The 18,229-nt window shown below is 34.8% G+C and overlaps 4 protein-coding genes across 5 annotated transcripts in view; 3 read left to right on the top strand and 1 right to left on the bottom strand.

Moving 5' to 3' along the window:
• Window positions 1–6,260, top strand: part of LOC145593370 (uncharacterized) — a 28,815-nt gene extending 22,555 nt beyond the window's left edge. For both annotated transcript variants that reach the window (XM_081649713.1, XM_081649714.1), the window contains 7 exons: window positions 716–803; window positions 2,334–2,393; window positions 2,459–2,663; window positions 3,406–3,557; window positions 3,715–3,785; window positions 4,870–5,026; window positions 5,782–6,260. In XM_081649713.1, the coding sequence (XP_081505839.1) occupies window positions 716–803; window positions 2,334–2,393; window positions 2,459–2,663; window positions 3,406–3,557; window positions 3,715–3,785; window positions 4,870–5,026; window positions 5,782–5,946 (898 nt within the window). In that variant the 3' untranslated portion in view covers window positions 5,947–6,260. The remainder of the gene's footprint in view (window positions 1–715; window positions 804–2,333; window positions 2,394–2,458; window positions 2,664–3,405; window positions 3,558–3,714; window positions 3,786–4,869; window positions 5,027–5,781) is intronic.
• A 397-nt stretch (window positions 6,261–6,657) lies between these two features.
• Window positions 6,658–11,252, top strand: LOC145593354 (subtilisin-like protease SBT2.5). Its single transcript, XM_081649712.1, has 9 exons — window positions 6,658–7,163; window positions 7,281–7,431; window positions 7,565–7,977; window positions 8,164–8,259; window positions 8,444–8,513; window positions 8,598–8,880; window positions 8,985–9,313; window positions 9,483–9,750; window positions 9,898–11,252. Exons 1-9 carry the CDS (start codon window positions 6,988–6,990, stop codon window positions 10,590–10,592), a joined length of 2,481 nt encoding a protein of 826 aa, XP_081505838.1. The 5' UTR covers window positions 6,658–6,987; the 3' UTR covers window positions 10,593–11,252.
• Window positions 11,253–11,629: 377 nt separating this feature from the next.
• On the bottom strand, window positions 11,630–13,983 carry LOC145593338 (light-harvesting complex-like protein 3 isotype 1, chloroplastic). The gene is made up of 3 exons (XM_081649711.1): window positions 13,381–13,983; window positions 12,156–12,293; window positions 11,630–12,069 (listed from the first exon to the last, which is right to left on the bottom strand). Exons 1-3 carry the CDS (start codon window positions 13,808–13,810, stop codon window positions 11,819–11,821), a joined length of 819 nt encoding a protein of 272 aa, XP_081505837.1. The 5' UTR covers window positions 13,811–13,983; the 3' UTR covers window positions 11,630–11,818.
• A 1,897-nt stretch (window positions 13,984–15,880) lies between these two features.
• Window positions 15,881–17,314, top strand: LOC145606476 (uncharacterized). The gene is made up of 2 exons (XM_081662363.1): window positions 15,881–16,531; window positions 17,129–17,314. Exons 1-2 carry the CDS (start codon window positions 15,881–15,883, stop codon window positions 17,312–17,314), a joined length of 837 nt encoding a protein of 278 aa, XP_081518489.1.
• Window positions 17,315–18,229: the final 915 nt, after the last annotated feature.

Genomic DNA, 18,229 nt, shown 5'->3' with positions numbered 1-18,229 from the left:
GTTGTGTACCTTTTTATTTTTTATTTATTTTTAATTTTTTTTTACTGTCACTAATTTGATGTCTTCGACTTGTTTTCTTCCATAACCTTGTCAATTTTTCATTGGAGTTTAACATCAGTAGGGGGGAATCATTTATTCAATATAAAGATACTGTAATTTTCTATTCAGCATGGGTCACATCTCATAGGTTTAAATTTATGACATTATGCACTGTCAAAAGGCTTGGATCTCACTATTTTATCTTCTCTTATAATGACAAGCAATTGCAAAGCCATGTAGTATCCTGATTAATTGTCAAAAAGTGACTTAAAATTCTTCCTGTGCACCTTTCTATCTTAGCGGTGTTTGACACTTTCCTTTAAGGGCCTATTCTCTTCAGCTTAATTTCAGTTCAACTTCAATTAGTTCAGTTCAGTTCAGCTCCTAATTTTCCTTCTCTCATAAACAGTTCAGTTCAGCCCAACTCCAATAAGTTCAGCTCAGCTCACTTCAGTTCAGTAAATCAGAACAGGCCCTAAGTGCTTATTTTCTGCCAGTCTAAGATATTCTTCTGTTTATCATAGATATCACTTGTTTGAGGTTAATTATAAGTATAGAGTTTGGGATGCTGGTCGTTTTTTTTCTCATGTATATTTCATCGATAATTAGTTGTTCTGTTGATAAGCATATCTCTTGTGTTTTGGGGTATTCTGATGGTCAGTATTGTTGCTGGCAGATTGCGAGCCTCATTGGAAGGGTATCTTGACGCTTTTAATCCTATTGAATCTACTACTCCTGCGGGAATCTTCTCCAGCCGTGTTGAGGTTAGATGTTTCGCTATTAAGGGAGGACAATATTAGTTATACCTTTTCACTTCATTCAGCTGCACCCAGCACTTGCTTCTGTTTTACTTGTTATTTGATGTCAATCATAATGTATCCTTCAAATATTTAGAGTGGAATGACAGGATATGGGAACTATTCTGTGGAAAAGCCACTTGGTTCTCTGATGTACTATGGTGGTACAATATTTTTTACTAGTTTCTTGAAGATGTTGGTCATGTTCTGCTTCATGTTACCTTGTGATGCTACTCATAGTACTGGAGGAGCTCAAAGTGCAATTTTTAAGCTGATTTTTATTATTATTATTATTATTGTTATTATTATTGTTATTATTATTATTATTATTATTATTATTATTATTATTATTATTATTATTATTATTATTTATTATTATTATTATTATTATTATTATTTATTATTATTATTATTTATTTTTTATTATTATTATTATTATTATTATTATTATTATTATTATTTATTATTATTATTTATTTATTATTATTATTATTATTATTATTATTATTATTATTATTATTTGGTGTGTTTGGCCTTACTGAATTTGTTTGGGTATTAAGCGGCTAATTAAAGCTTCTCATTAGTATTGGGTTGGAGATTAGGTGCCTTTGGCATTAATAACCAGCCTATTTCAGCATTTCTTATTTGTTTTAGTCATAGCTAGGCTTAAAAACATGCAACCTCCCCCTTCTTTATCATACAACATACTCTGTTAGTAACAAATTGAGTAAGCCTACATGAATGCCTCTTTCCGCGTTCTTTATTACTTATTGTTGGATTGATATGAGAAGATAATTGTTTGGAACAAAAGAGAGGATTTTGTATTGGCACTTGGGTTTCTTCCACACCACAATAGGAACACACCCTCATTTCTCATAAAACTAATATCACTCAACATCAACTGTGGCAGAAAATAAGGGGAATGAAGAAAATAAATAGAAAAAGAACCATTGGTGCGACTACATTTAAGACAGATCTTCATATTACTTTACTGAAAGCCCTAACATGTTAATAGTATCTACTCCTTCCATTTCATAATATAGTCTATTTCATTTTGCACGGTCCTCAAGAAGTACCTTTAGTCATTTATATTTTTAATTATGTATTAACAAAAACTATAAAAAATTGATACATAAAACCACACATTGAGACAAATTTAGCATTAATTTACATATTTTTTTATTTTTTTTTGTTATACCACACATTGAGACAAATTTAGCATTAAAAACTATATATATATGGTCAAGTTTTTAAAATCTGACCATAAAAATGGAAATGAGGACTATAATATAGGATGAAGGGAGTATTGTTTCATTTGCAGATCATTCATTTTATGGCTGCATGCTTAAAGTTGTGTTTTCTGATAAGAATTTCTGCATGCTTAAGGGTGATTTATTGAACAGAGAGAATTATAAAGCTGCAGTGTTTACTTAGATAAGTATCTTGGTGGTTTTGGACAAGATTCTCTGCTGATATCTCATTTGTTGTATTATGTAGGATATGGATTTTGAATGTGTTCCAACGTGCCTAATAGATCGAGTGATGAACTTTTTAAATGTAAGTTGTTCTCTTCTAGACACTTTCTGCTTTCTGGCCTTGTCTCATCATGCTGCAATGCGTAGGCTGTCAGAGAAGAACTCAGAAATTCAATGGCCAAGGATGAATCTACTCTCAAGAATGAGACTTTAATGATCGCAGAAGATCGAGACTGTATGTCTCATTCAGCAAATGCAGGACAAGAAATATTGCTTGCTTCACCCTTAAGTAATACTCCATTGGATTTTCAGAAGAAGTTCACATTGTCTAAGCACGATTTGCTTAGTGATGGTAAGAATTCAAAGATGATTATTGATTTCTTTGGCATAGTGTTCAATATTCATGTTAAAACTGAGACTATGAAAAAAAGAACTCATAAAGTATTACCCAGTGCCATAGTTTCTGTTAAGTTGGATTATGTGGAGGAGTCAAAGCATTAGCAACCTTACACCAATATGTTTTATATTATGTTTTCTCTGATGTGATGTCTTATACTCACAAACGAAGTATGAAGGCAGATGGTCTCATTAAGCAAACTTTTTCTTGATGAAATCTTGTCTGAAGTTTGGTTCCCTCCTACTTCTAGGTTCTAGGGAGCTGACCTCCACATGTCCTCTATTTTTTAATCCTTCAAGAAATTAATGCCTTAGGGCTGGATGGAGGGAGAAATGAGTGCAAAAGGGAGGACCATCTCCTTTCTATCTTTAAATAACTAACTTAACTTGGAGCAAGTGTTTAGCATGATCTGCACCGTAATTATGGTGGAGGGCAACAAATTCTCTGATTCCTTTAAGTTTGTTTCTTTGGTGCTTCAATTCCCTCTGCATGCCTTTAACGTTGTTCTCCATTCCACAAAATAGTGTTACATAAAAAGCTAGAAGCCTCCCTCACACCTTATTCCTCTGCTATATATAATTTTCACAATTGTAACCAACTTTTATTAACATGCAAAAAATACTAGTTCTCTTGCTGATGTCAATGGATTATCGTAACATTTCCCCCCCCCCCCCTGAACTCTGTCTTTACTGAGCAGAATTGGAAAAGGAGGACCAACTTCTTGAGCAAATATTGCAGTCAAGAACCATATCTATGGAAAAGGTCAAGGCAAACCGACAGCAAATCATTCTTGTTGCATCTCTCATTGATCGTATACCAAACCTTGCTGGGTTGGCAAGAACTTGTGAGGTGTGTTGACTTTAGAATTACTTTTTGGCATTTATTATTCTTTCTATTTTCTTCATTTTGTGCTTCTTATCCTTTCTTCGTATTCCCTCTTGAGCTTCACGTATGCTAATAATGCTTGTTCATCGTATATCAATGGGTTCGATTTTGCGTCTTGCAGGTATTCAAAGCAAGTAGTTTGGCAATAGCAGATGCTAATGTGCTACAAGACAAACAGTTCCAGATGATAAGGTTTGATTAAGAACTCTCTTTCTTCTGTTTGACATCTCCTCCAATTTGTATTTAACTTAATTATCTATCACTCAGAATTAGAAAAACCTCTATGGAATGATGTATGAAACAAATGTTAGTGAAGATCGTCTATAAACATTAATATATAGTGGAGATTTTCGCCATTATGTAAATCCGATTTCTGGAGAGCAGTTATACTTATAGGATGTTCCATGGTCAGGAAATTTCTTTGGTTAATTATGGGATGGAGTGGTGTATTTAGCTTCACTACGGACTCACTGTCATGGGGTGTTTCCTGGCGTGTCCCTTTCTAATGTATTGCAAGTTGGGGTTTTTTTTTTTTTTTTTTTCTTTTTCCTTTCCCCTGATTTCTGATGGAAATTTAATCCCCCTTGCTTTCTTATTTGGTTTTAAAGAGAACTTAAGTTTTTTATCACTACAAACTGAAATTCTCGTAGGTGTTTCAGCAAAAGAGAATAAAGATAATAAGAACACATATTTAACATGGTTCACTAACAATGAGTTAGCTGCGTCCATGGACAAGTGAGAGGGGTGCTGGATGAGTTTGCTAATCCTCTTTGTATTCTAAAGTATGGTACGTCTATAGCTTCTTGAGAAACCCTGTACTAATATACTGCAAGTTCAAAGACCCAATTTATTCCTGTAGCCTAATGTGTGTGTTTGTATTCCCCAATGGTGAGAAACTACCTGCCACTTCTTCTTCTCTCTCTCTGTAGATTTGCTCCATGGCCCTAGGGACTAGGGAGAGGAATTGTGAGTAAACCCACTAAATCCTGTTTGGGAAACAAATTGTGAGCAAATGTCATGGATTGATGAGCATTCGAGTTCTTCCATGAGAAAGGGTTGGCTTAGAACATAAGCTTCCCAAATTTGAGAGTGACTGTTGGAAATATTTTTAATATATTAGTGTTTTATTTATTAATTAATTTGTTTTTTTTTTTGTTGAAACTTTTTACAGAGATCTTGCATTTTTTTTTTAATCCTTAAAGCTGTCCTCGTGTTATGATTGATAGCTTTCTGGCATGTAATTAATTATTTTAATTAATATATGTTACATTGCCAGTGTCACGGCAGAGAAGTGGGTTCCCATCATAGAGGTCCCAGTGAATAGTGTCAAAAACTTTCTGGAGAAAAAAAAGCGAGAGGGTTTTGCAGTTTTGGGATTGGAACAAACTGCAAATAGCATACCCCTGGACAAGTACAACTTCCCCCAACGAACGGTTAGTTACTGTTATGTATGTCAGGAATTTGCTGTACATTATCTAGAGTTATGTGAAGATTTCAGTGCTTACTTATTGTGCAACTAATCAGAATGTGAAAGACTTGGCAATCCTAACCTGACATGTGACCCGCCACTGACCCGTACCTGACCCGAAAGTGGAGTTGACCCGATACCCAAAATGGCCCGACCAATTATACCTGATCCGAAGTTGACTCAATACCTAAAATGACCCAACCTAAAGTTGACTCGATCTGATTTTAACCGAATTGCTTGACCTAAACAGACTCGATACCCAAAATGTCCCAAACTAAAATTACCTAATACCCAAACTAAAAATGCCTAGTGTCATAAATGACTCAAACTGTTTCATCTCCAATCGTAACCGAACTCGCAAACCAAATAAAATTATTGATTTGAGCTTGATCTACAATATCAACACAAAATGAATGATCCGAACATGACCCGACCCGAACGTACTTGACTCGAAATTTACCCAGCCCGAACATACTCAACCTGAAATTGGCATGACATGAAATCGGCTCGATACATGACCCGAATTGACACGACCCGACCCCGACCCAAATGTTAGCAGACCCATAATGACCTACACAAAATTAACACGACCCGTATCTCTTTGCCAAGTCAATGTGAACTCAATGGACATTTACACGATCTGTAACCCATTTGTATTCGCTTTATGATTATCACATTAGTTGTTTTGAAATGATGTGTACTTGTTTATTTCCCTTTCAGGTCCTTGTTCTTGGCCGTGAAAAGGAGGGTATACCTGCTGATATAATCCATGTTTTGGATACTTGCATTGAAATCCCACAGTTAGGGGTAGTTAGGTCCCTCAATGTTCATGTTAGTGGCGCCATTGCTATCTGGGAATATACTCGTCAGCAGAGATCTAGATAAATCTGTCATTCTGCATCTACTGAAATTTAATTCAAGATTGCTGCATATTCATCTTCATGTTGTTAAATTTTATGATCGTGTTCTCTGTAGTCTGTAATGCTTCAATTATAGATATTTTTTTTGTAGAACATCTTACGAAGGTTATATCCCTTCAGGCTACTCCTTGGTAGTTTTACTTTCTTTTTGATATAAATATATCGTAGTCAAAGGGTCTTAAGATTTGCTCCAATGTCATGTGACATTGTTAGTATTCAGGTCAAATGATATGAGTCTTATGACAATCAAATAGTATAGACTGAATCGTTCTTTTGTTATCTCTGTTCCCCCTTTTCATCTTTTTATGACTTTTCACATTATCTTGTCATCCAATACCGGAAGGTTTTCAGTGACGTCCCAGCGTGATTGGTCATTTGAACTCAGATTGCTGTTTCTGGTATGGAATGTATTTGACTATGCTTTATTTATGCATTCTTGATGATATCACTGGCACTTTTCTTATTTTTGTAAGAAGGGCATCTGAGTTCCTTAAATCAGTTATTAATTTACAGGGTTCACTTTTGTGTACCACAATATGACAATTTTTAGGCAGGAGGATAGTGGTTAAGAAATGAGGAAGGTGTGGGACTGTGGGTGGGATTATTTAAGTATATTACAGTTGCTCTTCAACAGCTCTTTTAGATGGGCTGCATAGCATCCCTTAATTTGTTTGCCTCTATTTTTGTAAGATCTTGCTCTTGGGTGTATAGAAGAGCGCAGTAAGGGGAAGAGAGGAGGTGGGTGAGGAATGAGGAATGCATGGATGGTGCTAATAAATTTAACTACTTGCATCAGAAATAGATGATTTAGTTGCATGCAAGCATGTGAATCTTCCCTGCTTACCTAATTAATGAGACTGATCAAGAAGGCATTTTCATCACCTGATCCAACTATAAAACACTGGTGCAGTGATTGGTCTTTAGTGGATTTCACCCTATTAATACTTTTGGTGGAATGCTCTCTCTTTGAACTTTGACGAAAAGTACCATCTTTTTAACATACATTATGCGCTGCTATTTGCCATTACTTGTAGATATGGAAATGCGACTAAGTTTAGCTGCATTCTTTCTAATTAGTTGTAGTCACATGTTAAATCACTTCATTGTGCATGCTGAAGTCTTCATGGTTCTCATGGAGGGTGATTCCTTCGTCTCGAGGACTAGTTACCAGGGCAGCTCCAGGTAACAATAAACTTTGTATTTTATTGCGCCTTTTCCCTCTTATCATGCTGCAAATACTTATTCATTCTTTTAGTTTTCCCTGTGTTCTTTTCACGGAACTTGTGCACTTCTTTGCAGGAATTACGATGACATTAAAGTACACAAAGAAATGATAGATAAACAGCATGATGTTTTATTGGAGACCCTGCTGGATTCTGGTTCATACACCAAGCTCTACAGCTACAGTCATTTGCTCAATGGATTTGCCATCCATGTCACGTCCAAAAAGGTAAATTCATTTTAGGGAAATTTTCTGAACTCCTGAATATGAACTGCTAATGTTGCCTCAATTATTCGTCCATGCACCTCTGAGTCTCTGACTGTCTATTGTTCTATAAGCTGTCAATTTTTTACACTTGCAGGCTGTTGAATCTCTTCGTAATGCAACAGGAGTAAGGGCTATTCATGAAGATATGAAGATGGAGAAGCTTACCACTCATACACCTGATTATCTAGGAATTCCTACTGGTGTTTGGCCATCTTTAGGTGGTGCGAGGAGTTCTGGTGAAGGCATGGTGATTGGCTTGATTGACACTGGAATTAATCCTAACCACCCAAGTTTTTCTAATCTACCGTCGTTGAGAACTAAGGGTTCTATGGATGATTATAGTACCAGGTTTAAAGGGAAATGTTCCTCTGGTGAGAGGTTTCCCTTTACTGCTTGCAACGGCAAGATAGTCGGGGCACAGTATTTTGCACGTGCCGCCATTGCCGCTGGTGACTTTAATGCTACACGTGATTATGCCTCCCCTTATGATGCTGATGGTCATGGAAGGCAAGTCACATAACATGAACATGCCAGTATCTTTAGAGCTTGAGTGGTAATTTAGCATTAATTTGGGCCTTAGATCATCATAAACTTGCATCATAACAAGTGCTTTAATGACAGTTGGTCCATAATATACTTGGTAATTCATCTGAATTTAATTCTGTTATTTTGCTGACTATCTATATCTGATAGCCATACAGCATCAACAGCTGCTGGTAACTATGAAACACCTGTTATTGTCAATGGCTTCAACTATGGGAATGCGAGTGGCATGGCTCCAGGAGCTAGGTGAGGCATTCGAACATGATAAGATAACTTACTGACCTATTTACCTGTTACAGGAAGGAGAGAAAAAAAAAAAAAAAAAAAAAAAAAAAAAAAAAAAAAAAAACCTATCAGTTGAGAAATTTTCTTGTATGTGAGGATACATCCACTGATTTAATTGCTAATGCATTATCCTTATTTTGGTTAGCATTGCTGTCTACAAGGCTCTTTATACATTTGGAGGCTATATGTCAGATGTTGTAGCAGCTGTTGATCAGGTTTGGAATTTTTTTATATTTAAATTTGATGCTATATATGCTTCTGTCTATGTGTTCGTTTAGTTGATCTTGTTTCCTGTCTAGGCTGTGGAAGATGGAGTCGATGTACTAAGCCTCTCCGTTGGACCTTCTAGTGTTCCACCTGGGCCTTCTGCCTTCCTTAATGTTCTAGAAATGGAACTATTGTTTGCTACAAAAGCTGGTGTAGTTGTAGTTCAAGCTGCTGGTAATGGTGGTCCTTCTTCTAGTTCAATTTTATCTTTTAGCCCATGGATTACGACTGTTGCTGCCTCCATCATTGATCGCAAATACAACTCCTCCATCGTGTTGGGCAACGGACACAGCTTATCTGGAATGGGCCTTGCACGTAAATAAGACTCGCAAATTCATGCCATCTACTATTTTTCTTTTGATTTAGCTAGACTTCATTTCTCTTTCTATAATTTTCTAAGAAGCTTATATATTTTACAGCTCCAACACCAGGAGAAGCTCTTTTTCCCATTGCTTCTGCAGCTGATGTCAGTCGCCACAATGCTAGCATTGGTCTCCTCGAAAGCTGCCAAACTCCTGATGCTTTTATCCCATCTCTGGTTCGCGGGAAACTTGTTATTTGCACATATACTTTTGATTTTGAATTTGACTCCGCTAGTATAATTAGAGTTGCTGAAACAATTCGTACTGCCGGGGCTGCTGGATTTATAATGACAATGGACCCTGATGTTGGTTCTGAGGAAATCAAGGGAACCACAGTTACTCTTGGAGTGCCTGGAATTGTCCTAAACAACTTACAAGCTTCTACGGTATGGTTAACTGTCATAAATTCTTCTCTATATTTGGATTGCATTGGACTTCAGGATGAATTGATTATCTTTTGTACACATTTCTGAAAGAGAGCTTCTATGACTTGTTAAACTGTGCAACCTAGTATGCAGTGTATGTGAATCTTTTTGTGTTCAAATTTGATTGCAGGCCCTTTGGCAATTCTACAACTCGAGGACATATAGAGGTAGAACAGGCAGAGTGCTTGCTTTCGGTGCAACAGCCAGAATTTTGGATGGCAGACAGGCAATATACACTGGGCAAGCACCAATTGTCGCTTCCTACTCATCAAGAGGACCTGATGTGAACAACGCACTTCTACAAACTGCCGATGTTCTGAAACCAACTATAATGGCTCCAGGTTCTTCTATCTGGGCTGCCTGGAGTCCAGACAGTGAGGGAGATCATTATGCAAAAGGTACTTTTCCTGTAGTTAACTTTCTATTCTTATGTAAATTATCAACCTTTTCGTTTTTTGTTTATCAGTGGACCGGTGTAGAACTAGTATGTGATTATCAACCTTTTCATTTTCTATTCTCATGTTGTGGTTGTTTTTTGCAACCAGGGCAAAATTTTGCACTTGTATCAGGTACAAGCATGGCCACTCCTCATGTAGCTGGTATTGCTGCATTAATCAAGCACAGACACCCTAACTGGAAGCCATCTGCTATAATATCAGCAATGATGACAACAACAGATATATCAGATAAAGCTGGCAATCCCATCATGGCACAAAAGACCAACCAGATAGCACCAGGCACTCCTTTTGATTATGGAGCTGGATCCATCAACCCTACTCGTGCTGTTGACCCTGGGATTGTATTCATTGCCAAATTTAAGAATTACGTACAGTTTCTTTGTGCTGTGCCAGGGGTTGATGATGAGTCTGTGAGGCGGGCAGTTGGTGTTGGGTGCCCACCTAAGAAAGGAGGTTGGTGCTCGGATCTGAATACCCCTACTATAACAATCTCAAATTTAGTGGGTTCAAGGAAAGTAGTCAGGGTGGTATCAAATGTTGGGGAAGAATCTGAGACCTACACTGTCACTGTGAGGCCACCAATGGGTGTGAGAGTCAAGGTTTCGCCAAAAAGCTTTACTGTTAGTCACAATGCTACACGGCAGCTCAAGATCGTGCTCGAAGCAACAGATTCAACTAATAACTACAGCTTTGGTGAGATGTTACTGCGTGGAGACAAAGGCCATCTAGCTCGAGTTCCAATCACCGTGCTTGTAAGCAGTGTACTTGGTAACGGGTCTTAATTCTTAAAGTCCTCGTCATTAGCTCATTATTTACGCGATTTATATAATCATAGAACTAGAATCAGAAAACTAGGCTCTTAGTATTTCTTTCAATCATATAGAGAATTTTATTTTGTTCCAAAGATTTGGTATTTTGGTTGCTCTTAAAATTTTATACGAGTAATTTTTTTTTAGCTAATCATTGGTTAAAGCCCACTTGGTGGCTTGGTGCTCGATCCTGTATCTTAAAATTCTTGTATACATATTTCTGGAGAAAGATAAAAGAAGTTAGCAAATGACATTTTTCTATTTGAACAAGAAGAACGTGATCTAGCGATTACATAATCATTACATTTGGGTGCACCAGCTACCGTCTTTGCAATTCTTATGCAACATTCAGAAGTCTCTTTGTTTTTGTTTTTTCTTAATTTTGTTTTGGGGAAAGATTGATTTAAGTGATTTTTCATTTTTCCTTTTTTTTTTTTTTAATTATTCAATTAAACTAAAAATTGTAAATAACCATCCTCAACACCAAATTTTGATTTTACCAATTTCTTTCCTTTTTTTTGTGTGTGTGTGTGTGTGTTTTTTTTTTAATGACCACCCTTTAAAATGCTAAATGTTTGATTTCACCACTTCTAAACATTTAGTTTCTTTTTTTTTTTTTTTTTTTTTTTTTTTTTTTTTAATAATTAAAACATCGATTTTCATGCAAAAATTGGTTATGGTTTTGGGGCCTTTGGGTTTAATTTCAGGTAAAAATGATGTATTTTTTAATATCTTTTTAGGTGTTTTGACCTCAAATAGGATCTATAGGGCCAAAGTGCCCTCAAAACCTTTAGACCAAATTTCGGCACAAAAATCGATAATTTTTAGTTAACAGTTAATGAAATATAAATTTTCTTAACTTAGGGGTGTTAATTTAAAAAAATTAAAATAAAAAATTAGATGGTATAATCAAATTTTGGTGTTTAAAAGGTGATTATTTATACTTGAGAGTAATATTTTTCTTTAGTATTTAGATCAAATGACAGATAAACATCAGTTTGAATCACTAGTGGCAATTGGCAAACCATTTTGTCATTTCCTCTTGCAGAATAAACTGAATGCTCCTAAATTCAGCACAGAATGATAGAAGTATTAATAAGGTGCTAACCAAGTCTTTCTGAATACAATATTGGATGAAGCCTATCCTTAACATACAGACAAAACCATATTCAGATTAAAAATCTTATAAACTAGATGGGCTAATCTTTCTTGGAAGTAGTATTGCTCTCATCTTGCCATGTCGCTTGCCATTGCTTGTCATACAAAGTCGTCTCTTCTAGTAGCTTCTTTAAGTTATCTAGATCTTCGTTCTTCCGAACGAACAGCACACCAAGAACAGCAACAAATAACAAGGTTTTACAGAAGAAGTTACCCATTTGATCAACAAGACCTACACCAGTCAAGCTATCAACAAAATAAGCCATGAAGAAACCAATCATAGCAGCACGGCCTGCCAAACACAAAAGGAAAAAGAAATCAGTTAGTTGAATGGTAAAAGTAAGGCACAATATGTGTGCATTATGTGTCGAAACAAACCATTAAGAAGCTCGGCTTCAGGAAGGTGGAATCTTTTGATCCATGCCCACCATGGAATGATTGAGGTGTCAAAAATAACAGGTTCATCATTAGTGGTTGATTCTGGGTAGGTTTGGAGCCACTTCCTCCTCCTCGCCTCTGCAAATCATCAAGAGGACCCAATTGATTACAAATCATGACAAAATTAAGAAGATAGTTGATGTCTCATTTAATGCCAAAGGAAGATTAGATGATATTAAATGAGACATCAACTATCTTCTTAATTTTGTCGATGTCTCATTTGAGCTAGTTGATGTCTCATTTGAGCTAGTTGATCATGATATCATTCTAATCAAGAGGATATTAGAACAAACTATACTTTTTCTGTGAGAGATAAATTAGATGGCCAAAAATCGTTAAAACTAAAACACAAATTGCAAAATGCAGACTGTCAAAAACAAATAGCTCACAGGGAGCAAAAAAGGACAAGCCAGACCATGAATTTGTCACTATGGATGTGATCATAACACACGAAACCTCTTACCTTCACAAGCACCGATTAGAAAAGCTCGATAGAAAAAGGTGACACTTTCGAAAACTTGTTACCATCGGACCTTAGACGAACTCATCTTCCATAACAAATGACTTGCATATAACCAAATTTTAACATCCTACTTTCATTCTAAAATTACATCTAATAACCAAGTATAATGAGAAGTTGAGAGCAATGCATTTTCACCCTTTTCAATCTAACAAATCTAGCTTTAATTTTTAATCTCCAATTGAAACTTCAAGAATCAACACCCTCAAACATCACCTATAGCATCTCGTGTCTAAAAGCAAGCTCACCAGCAGGTAACCACTGATTTCAATGCAATGGCAAATTGGCAGAATAAAACAATAATTACCATAATATGCTAAAACATGCAAAACTACTGCGATAGAATCAATGCAGCAATTTGGTCCCATTGCTAAACTCCAATGATAAAAACTTACACTTCTGGTAAATGTACATGCTACAAACAGTACAAAAATCCACCAAAACCCCTTAAAATCTCAATCAAGAAATGAAAATTTATAGAACCTACTTAGTTAATCCTTTAAATTTAGCAAAAATTGATCAATGTTAGAGACATAATCAAGGATAAATCGCCAATGAACCAACAAAAACTGAAATTAGTTCTTCACAAAAAAAAAAAAAAAAAAAAAAAAAAAATTATAAAAATTCAAATTTTAGAGCATATACCAGCATCAATAACAGCATCCCAATCTGTAGTAATTCCATCTTTCTGAAACTGCTTCAAATCCCAACTCCCATTAACCCATCTGGGGTCCACAAATTTCTTCACAACCTCTTCAGAAGCTTTAACTTCTGTAACATCTTCTGCATTTTTCTCCAATTTTTTAGGGGTTGAATCTACAGAATCAGACCCAGTTCCTTTTACTTCAGATGGGGTTTCTAGAACCTTCTCTTCAGTAACAACAGCAGAAGAAGCTACAACCCCAGCTCCATTATCAGAAGCAGAAACTCTAATTGGAGAAATTGAGAGGTTGGTTTTTCTGGGTAGAGGAAGAAGATAAGGTTTGTGGGTAAGATTAAGATTATGGTGGGGTTTTGAAGAAGGAATAGGAGAGAGAGTGGGAGTTGAAGATGAAGATAGTAAGGCCATTTTCATTATTCTTTAGGATTGAATGATAATTTTAAAGAGGAAGAAGATGAAGATGAGAGTGTTGTAGTTTGAAGATGGTGGGAGTATGGGTTCATTGAGAAGAATTCATGGTGGGTTTCAGAGAAAAACAAATCACTTTTTGGTTTTAGGGGCTCACCTTCAATCCTTTGGTTAACTTGTTTGTCATCTTGCTACTACTCCAACAAATAGTCTTTCTAAAGCCAATGGATTTTAAGATAAATTGTTAATAACGGTTGATATGTCAATTTGTGAACGACTATTCATTAAAAAAACTATAGTACTCGCTAAAATATTTTATAAAAAAAACTCCCCTTTAAATTTAAAAGGTTTGGACTGTACTCTCTCCGTCCCTTAATACAATGTTTTTTTTGAGCATTTATTCTTCACATAGTAAAGAGAAAGAAGCATTATATTAAGGGACGGGGGGAGTATTATCCTTTCTCATTCTCTGGCAACTAATTTCAACGATTGCGATCCATTTGTTATTTTCTCAAAAAAAAAAAAAAAAAAAAAAAAACATTATGAAAATGTGTGTTTCTCTTTTAATTAATAAATTCTCTCTAGTCTCTACTCCAAAAATTGCCTAAGAGTTGGCAATTACTCCCTTCGTTTTTAAAAACTTGTTTCATTTCTTCAACCGCGAAGTTTTAGGAGAAATTGGAGAAAATAATAAAATATGAGAGAAACTAAAAGTTATAAAATTGGGTCCCACTAGTTGAGAGAAATGAATTAAATATTATAAAAGATTTCCAAATAAGGAAATAAAGCAGTTTTTAAAAACGGCCGCAAAAGAAAAGTGGAGCAAGTATTTAAAAACGAAGTACAATAAAAGTGATACATCTAAAAAAAACTGACAAAACATTTATTTTTATTTATTTTTTGTGACTAAGAGAAGGACCCTAAGCCGTATGTGTATCTTATGGTTTAGTTCAGTTCAGTTTGTAGGTCAAACTTATTAAGGGAGAGAGAGAAGGATAGAGGAATGCTCATCCCTAAAGAGTTCTTGGTCAGATTTAATTAATGACGATTACTGTACAAAGAGTTCATACTGAGTTTGTTCTCGTGAATTTGAGGATAAAAGAGGTACAAACTCATAACTTCATAAGAGCTTATAAAGTTATAGTATGTAATCAATATTGTTGAAAAATAAGATTGTAGTAATAATGTTTTCACAAATATTTGAATATAAATGGAAGAAAAGCTCACAATATTTTGAATAAAAATTGGCTACAATTAAATTATACTCCGTATCCATCAATCATTAAAACATGCAAATTTATCACGATTTGATTTGCTGCTTAACCCTATAAGTGACATTAATTGTTTCTTTAATTTTGCAGCTTCACCCCCCGCATCATAAAGCCACTTTTTGGGTCAAGTGATACGAAAATATAAGGAACAGATGGAGTATAGTAAAAACATACAATTCACAAATCGTAGAGTATTTCTATAATAAGAAATATAAGTGCTTTTAAATTTTTATTTGGAAAAGTAGTATTTGACATTACGGGCTTGAATGTTCTCGAGAAAATTGTCTACCAATATCCAAATCATGTTACTCCATGTAATCTAATCTAATCAAACAAGCTATAATGGTAGGTAAGTTGTGAGAAACTCTCTTTGTCAAACATGAATATAGTCGAAATCAAATTACTTATCTATAAGATATGCTACATGCATACTTCAATTATACTTATTATCTTAAGAAACCTGTTTACTTGACATTTATAATCACTACATATATTAATATTATTCACTAATCTACTATGATGTTAAAGGATTGAAACAAGGAACAAGTGTAACTGATGTGCAAGAATATAATTAGGCAGTAATATCGCCCACTTTTCTTGTTACATTTACTCATTGACTTCTTGTGAACTTAAAAGGAGGACTACAAACAAGCAACCATTACTTATGCATGAAAAACTCATCATGCTTCAAAAAAAATTCAACCTTAGTAGTTCTATATAACAAGCTCTAAATCTTTACCAATTCCTCAAACTTCCTCAACTCTTAAGCAAAAAATCGAGCCACGAAAATTCACACCAAAGAAAAATGGATAAGAGATTGGTACAAGTTTGTCAAGCAGGAAACATAGAGGCCTTTTATGCATTACTTGATGATGAGCCAAACATACTTAATTTCATAGATGATGTACCATTTACTAGGACTCCTTTACACTTAGCTGTCTTAGCTCGAAAGCCTTACTTTGCTAGGGAAATCGCAAGCTTAAGACCGTCTTTCATCACAAAAATTGATCGTTTTGGGTATAGTCCAATCCACTTAGCAGCAGAAACTGGTCAAGTTGAGATGGTTAGAAACTTACTAGAAAAGTTAGCCCCTACAAAAAAAGAGCTTACTAAGGGTAAAGAAAACAGAACTCCCCTGCATGTTGCAGTGATTTCAGGGAAGGTTGAAGTTGTTAAGTTTCTAGTCAAGTATTATCCTAGCTGCATCATGGACACGACAACACGAAACGAAACAGCCCTTCACCTTGCAGTGAAGAACAAGCAGTTGGGTGCTTTCTTGGTTTTGCTTGAGCAGCTTAAATTGGTTGATCAATCTCAAGGGAACATACCATTATTGTTGGGTGCAGTTTATGGTTCTTCATTTGATAAGAGTAAGGTAACTAGTGATTTGTTGAATTGTAAGGATGATGAAGGCAACACTATATTGCATTTGGCTATCATGATGAAACAGCAACAGGTAAAGTTTTCTGATTTTATCTTTGTAAATTAAGCTAGGTTAATTACCTCCTGTCAAAAAAAAAAAAAAAAAACAAACTTGGTTAATTAATGTTTAAGGTATACATAGCCTATGTTACTTGCTGATCAGCATGTCTGACACGGGTATGTGTCCAAGTGTATATCTAAGTAAGTAAGTGCGTGCCCTTTTCATTTCCAAGTGGTGAAGGTCTGACACGAGTATTTAAGGTAAAATGAAGAGTCTGAGTAACATATATAGTACCTGTAAATCTGTAATGAGTAATAATATAAACTGAGATCCTATTAGTCTATACGTGTAATGATTTTGAAGTAGACATGACTACTTCTAATTCATTTGTCACTTAAAAACTGAATGCTACATATTTTTTTTTTTTTTTGAGATTCTTTCTTGGCAACCTAATCACTTTGGCTTTATTTATCTCTCAATTTCTTTTTAACAATTATTTATATCACGTACTTACTAAAGACAATAAAGAGTACAGACGGCTATATAATTTATGATCCTAGCTTTTATGATCCAATATTTTAGTCAGAAAGCTCTTAAAGTACTAATTAACTATTTGAACTTGAATTGTAGATGGTTGAAGCATTGTTGAACACTTGCACCAATTCAGCTGGAACTCTACAAGTAGATGTAAACACCTTGAATGGCAAAAACTTCACTGTCCTTGACATTTTATTGCAATGTCCTTTGGACCAAAGGGATTGTAAAATTGAAGAAAATCTTCGTTCGATTGGAGCTAAGTCGTACAAGCAGCACTAAAGACGTCCCTTTTACCTCCGCCTACAATAGTGTAAAATTACCCGGCCTCACATAAAAGCAAAACACCAGGACGATTGCAACCAATAATACTTTTAGTTTCTATCCAAGCGATCATGTTAATAATGAATTAGCAACGTGACAACTAAATTTAGGATAGAGGGAGTGACGTTTTACCATAAACATGTATTCCATTATTCCATAGGTATGGTTTGGTGAGATTATATATATGAATATTGTATTAAGGAGAGCTTATCTAAAATGCGTGTGCATCATATTCATAGTATAGGTTGCATTTGAACTAAGCCAATTGATATTATATCAGTTTTTATGAAGATGTGATGAGCATTATGCTATCATAGATTCATAAATAGAGTGTTAATGTTGATGGTATACGTATTAATATAAGTTGTTGAATTATTGTTCTGTTTATAGATTAAAGGTTTTAATTCAATATTTAGTTTATAATATCTAACAACCATCCACTAAAAGTTTATACAATGTGAGAAATAAAAAATACTTACCAACTAAGTCAAGGTATACTTATAAACAGTGGACCTATGTTTGTGGACTCACTAACACGCAATTACGTACATACATATATAATGGAACTTATGTATCTTAATCATCTCAACTTATATAAATTGCCTGTTATGAATTTAAAACATTAAAAACATAAAGTTGTGTACAAAGAGACCTTATAAGTTGTATTCCTTTTTTTTTTTTTTCTTTTTTCAATATATATATATATATATATATATATATATATATATATATATATATATATATATATATATATATATATATATATATATATATATATATATATTTGCCCTTGTTTAATTTTTCTCATCTTATTTTGTTTATTCTATGGAATATTAAGTTGAAATTAATATGTATTCAGACAGTATAAATAAG

Source organism: Chenopodium album, chromosome 2 (genome assembly GCF_948465745.1).
Source record: "Chenopodium album chromosome 2, dcCheAlbu1.1, whole genome shotgun sequence".
In the NCBI taxonomy this organism is placed as follows: domain Eukaryota; kingdom Viridiplantae; phylum Streptophyta; class Magnoliopsida; order Caryophyllales; family Amaranthaceae; genus Chenopodium; species Chenopodium album.
Note: the sequence above shows the minus strand (reverse complement) of the source record. Positions and strands in the feature narration are given on the sequence as shown.

Coding starts and splice junctions, on each gene's coding strand:
- LOC145593354 (XM_081649712.1), top strand. CDS start 6,988: ATGCGCTGCTATTTGCCATTACTTGTAGATATGGAAATGCGACTAAGT. Junction 7,164..7,280: donor AGTTACCAGGGCAGCTCCAG/GTAACAATAAAC, acceptor ACTTCTTTGCAG/GAATTACGATGACATTAAAG. Junction 9,751..9,897: donor GGGAGATCATTATGCAAAAG/GTACTTTTCCTG, acceptor TTTTGCAACCAG/GGCAAAATTTTGCACTTGTA.
- LOC145593338 (XM_081649711.1), bottom strand. CDS start 13,810: ATGAAAATGGCCTTACTATCTTCATCTTCAACTCCCACTCTCTCTCCT. Junction 12,294..13,380: donor GGATGCTGTTATTGATGCTG/GTATATGCTCTA, acceptor GATGATTTGCAG/AGGCGAGGAGGAGGAAGTGG. Junction 12,070..12,155: donor TGAAGCCGAGCTTCTTAATG/GTTTGTTTCGAC, acceptor TGTGTTTGGCAG/GCCGTGCTGCTATGATTGGT.
- LOC145606476 (XM_081662363.1), top strand. CDS start 15,881: ATGGATAAGAGATTGGTACAAGTTTGTCAAGCAGGAAACATAGAGGCC. Junction 16,532..17,128: donor TCATGATGAAACAGCAACAG/GTAAAGTTTTCT, acceptor CTTGAATTGTAG/ATGGTTGAAGCATTGTTGAA.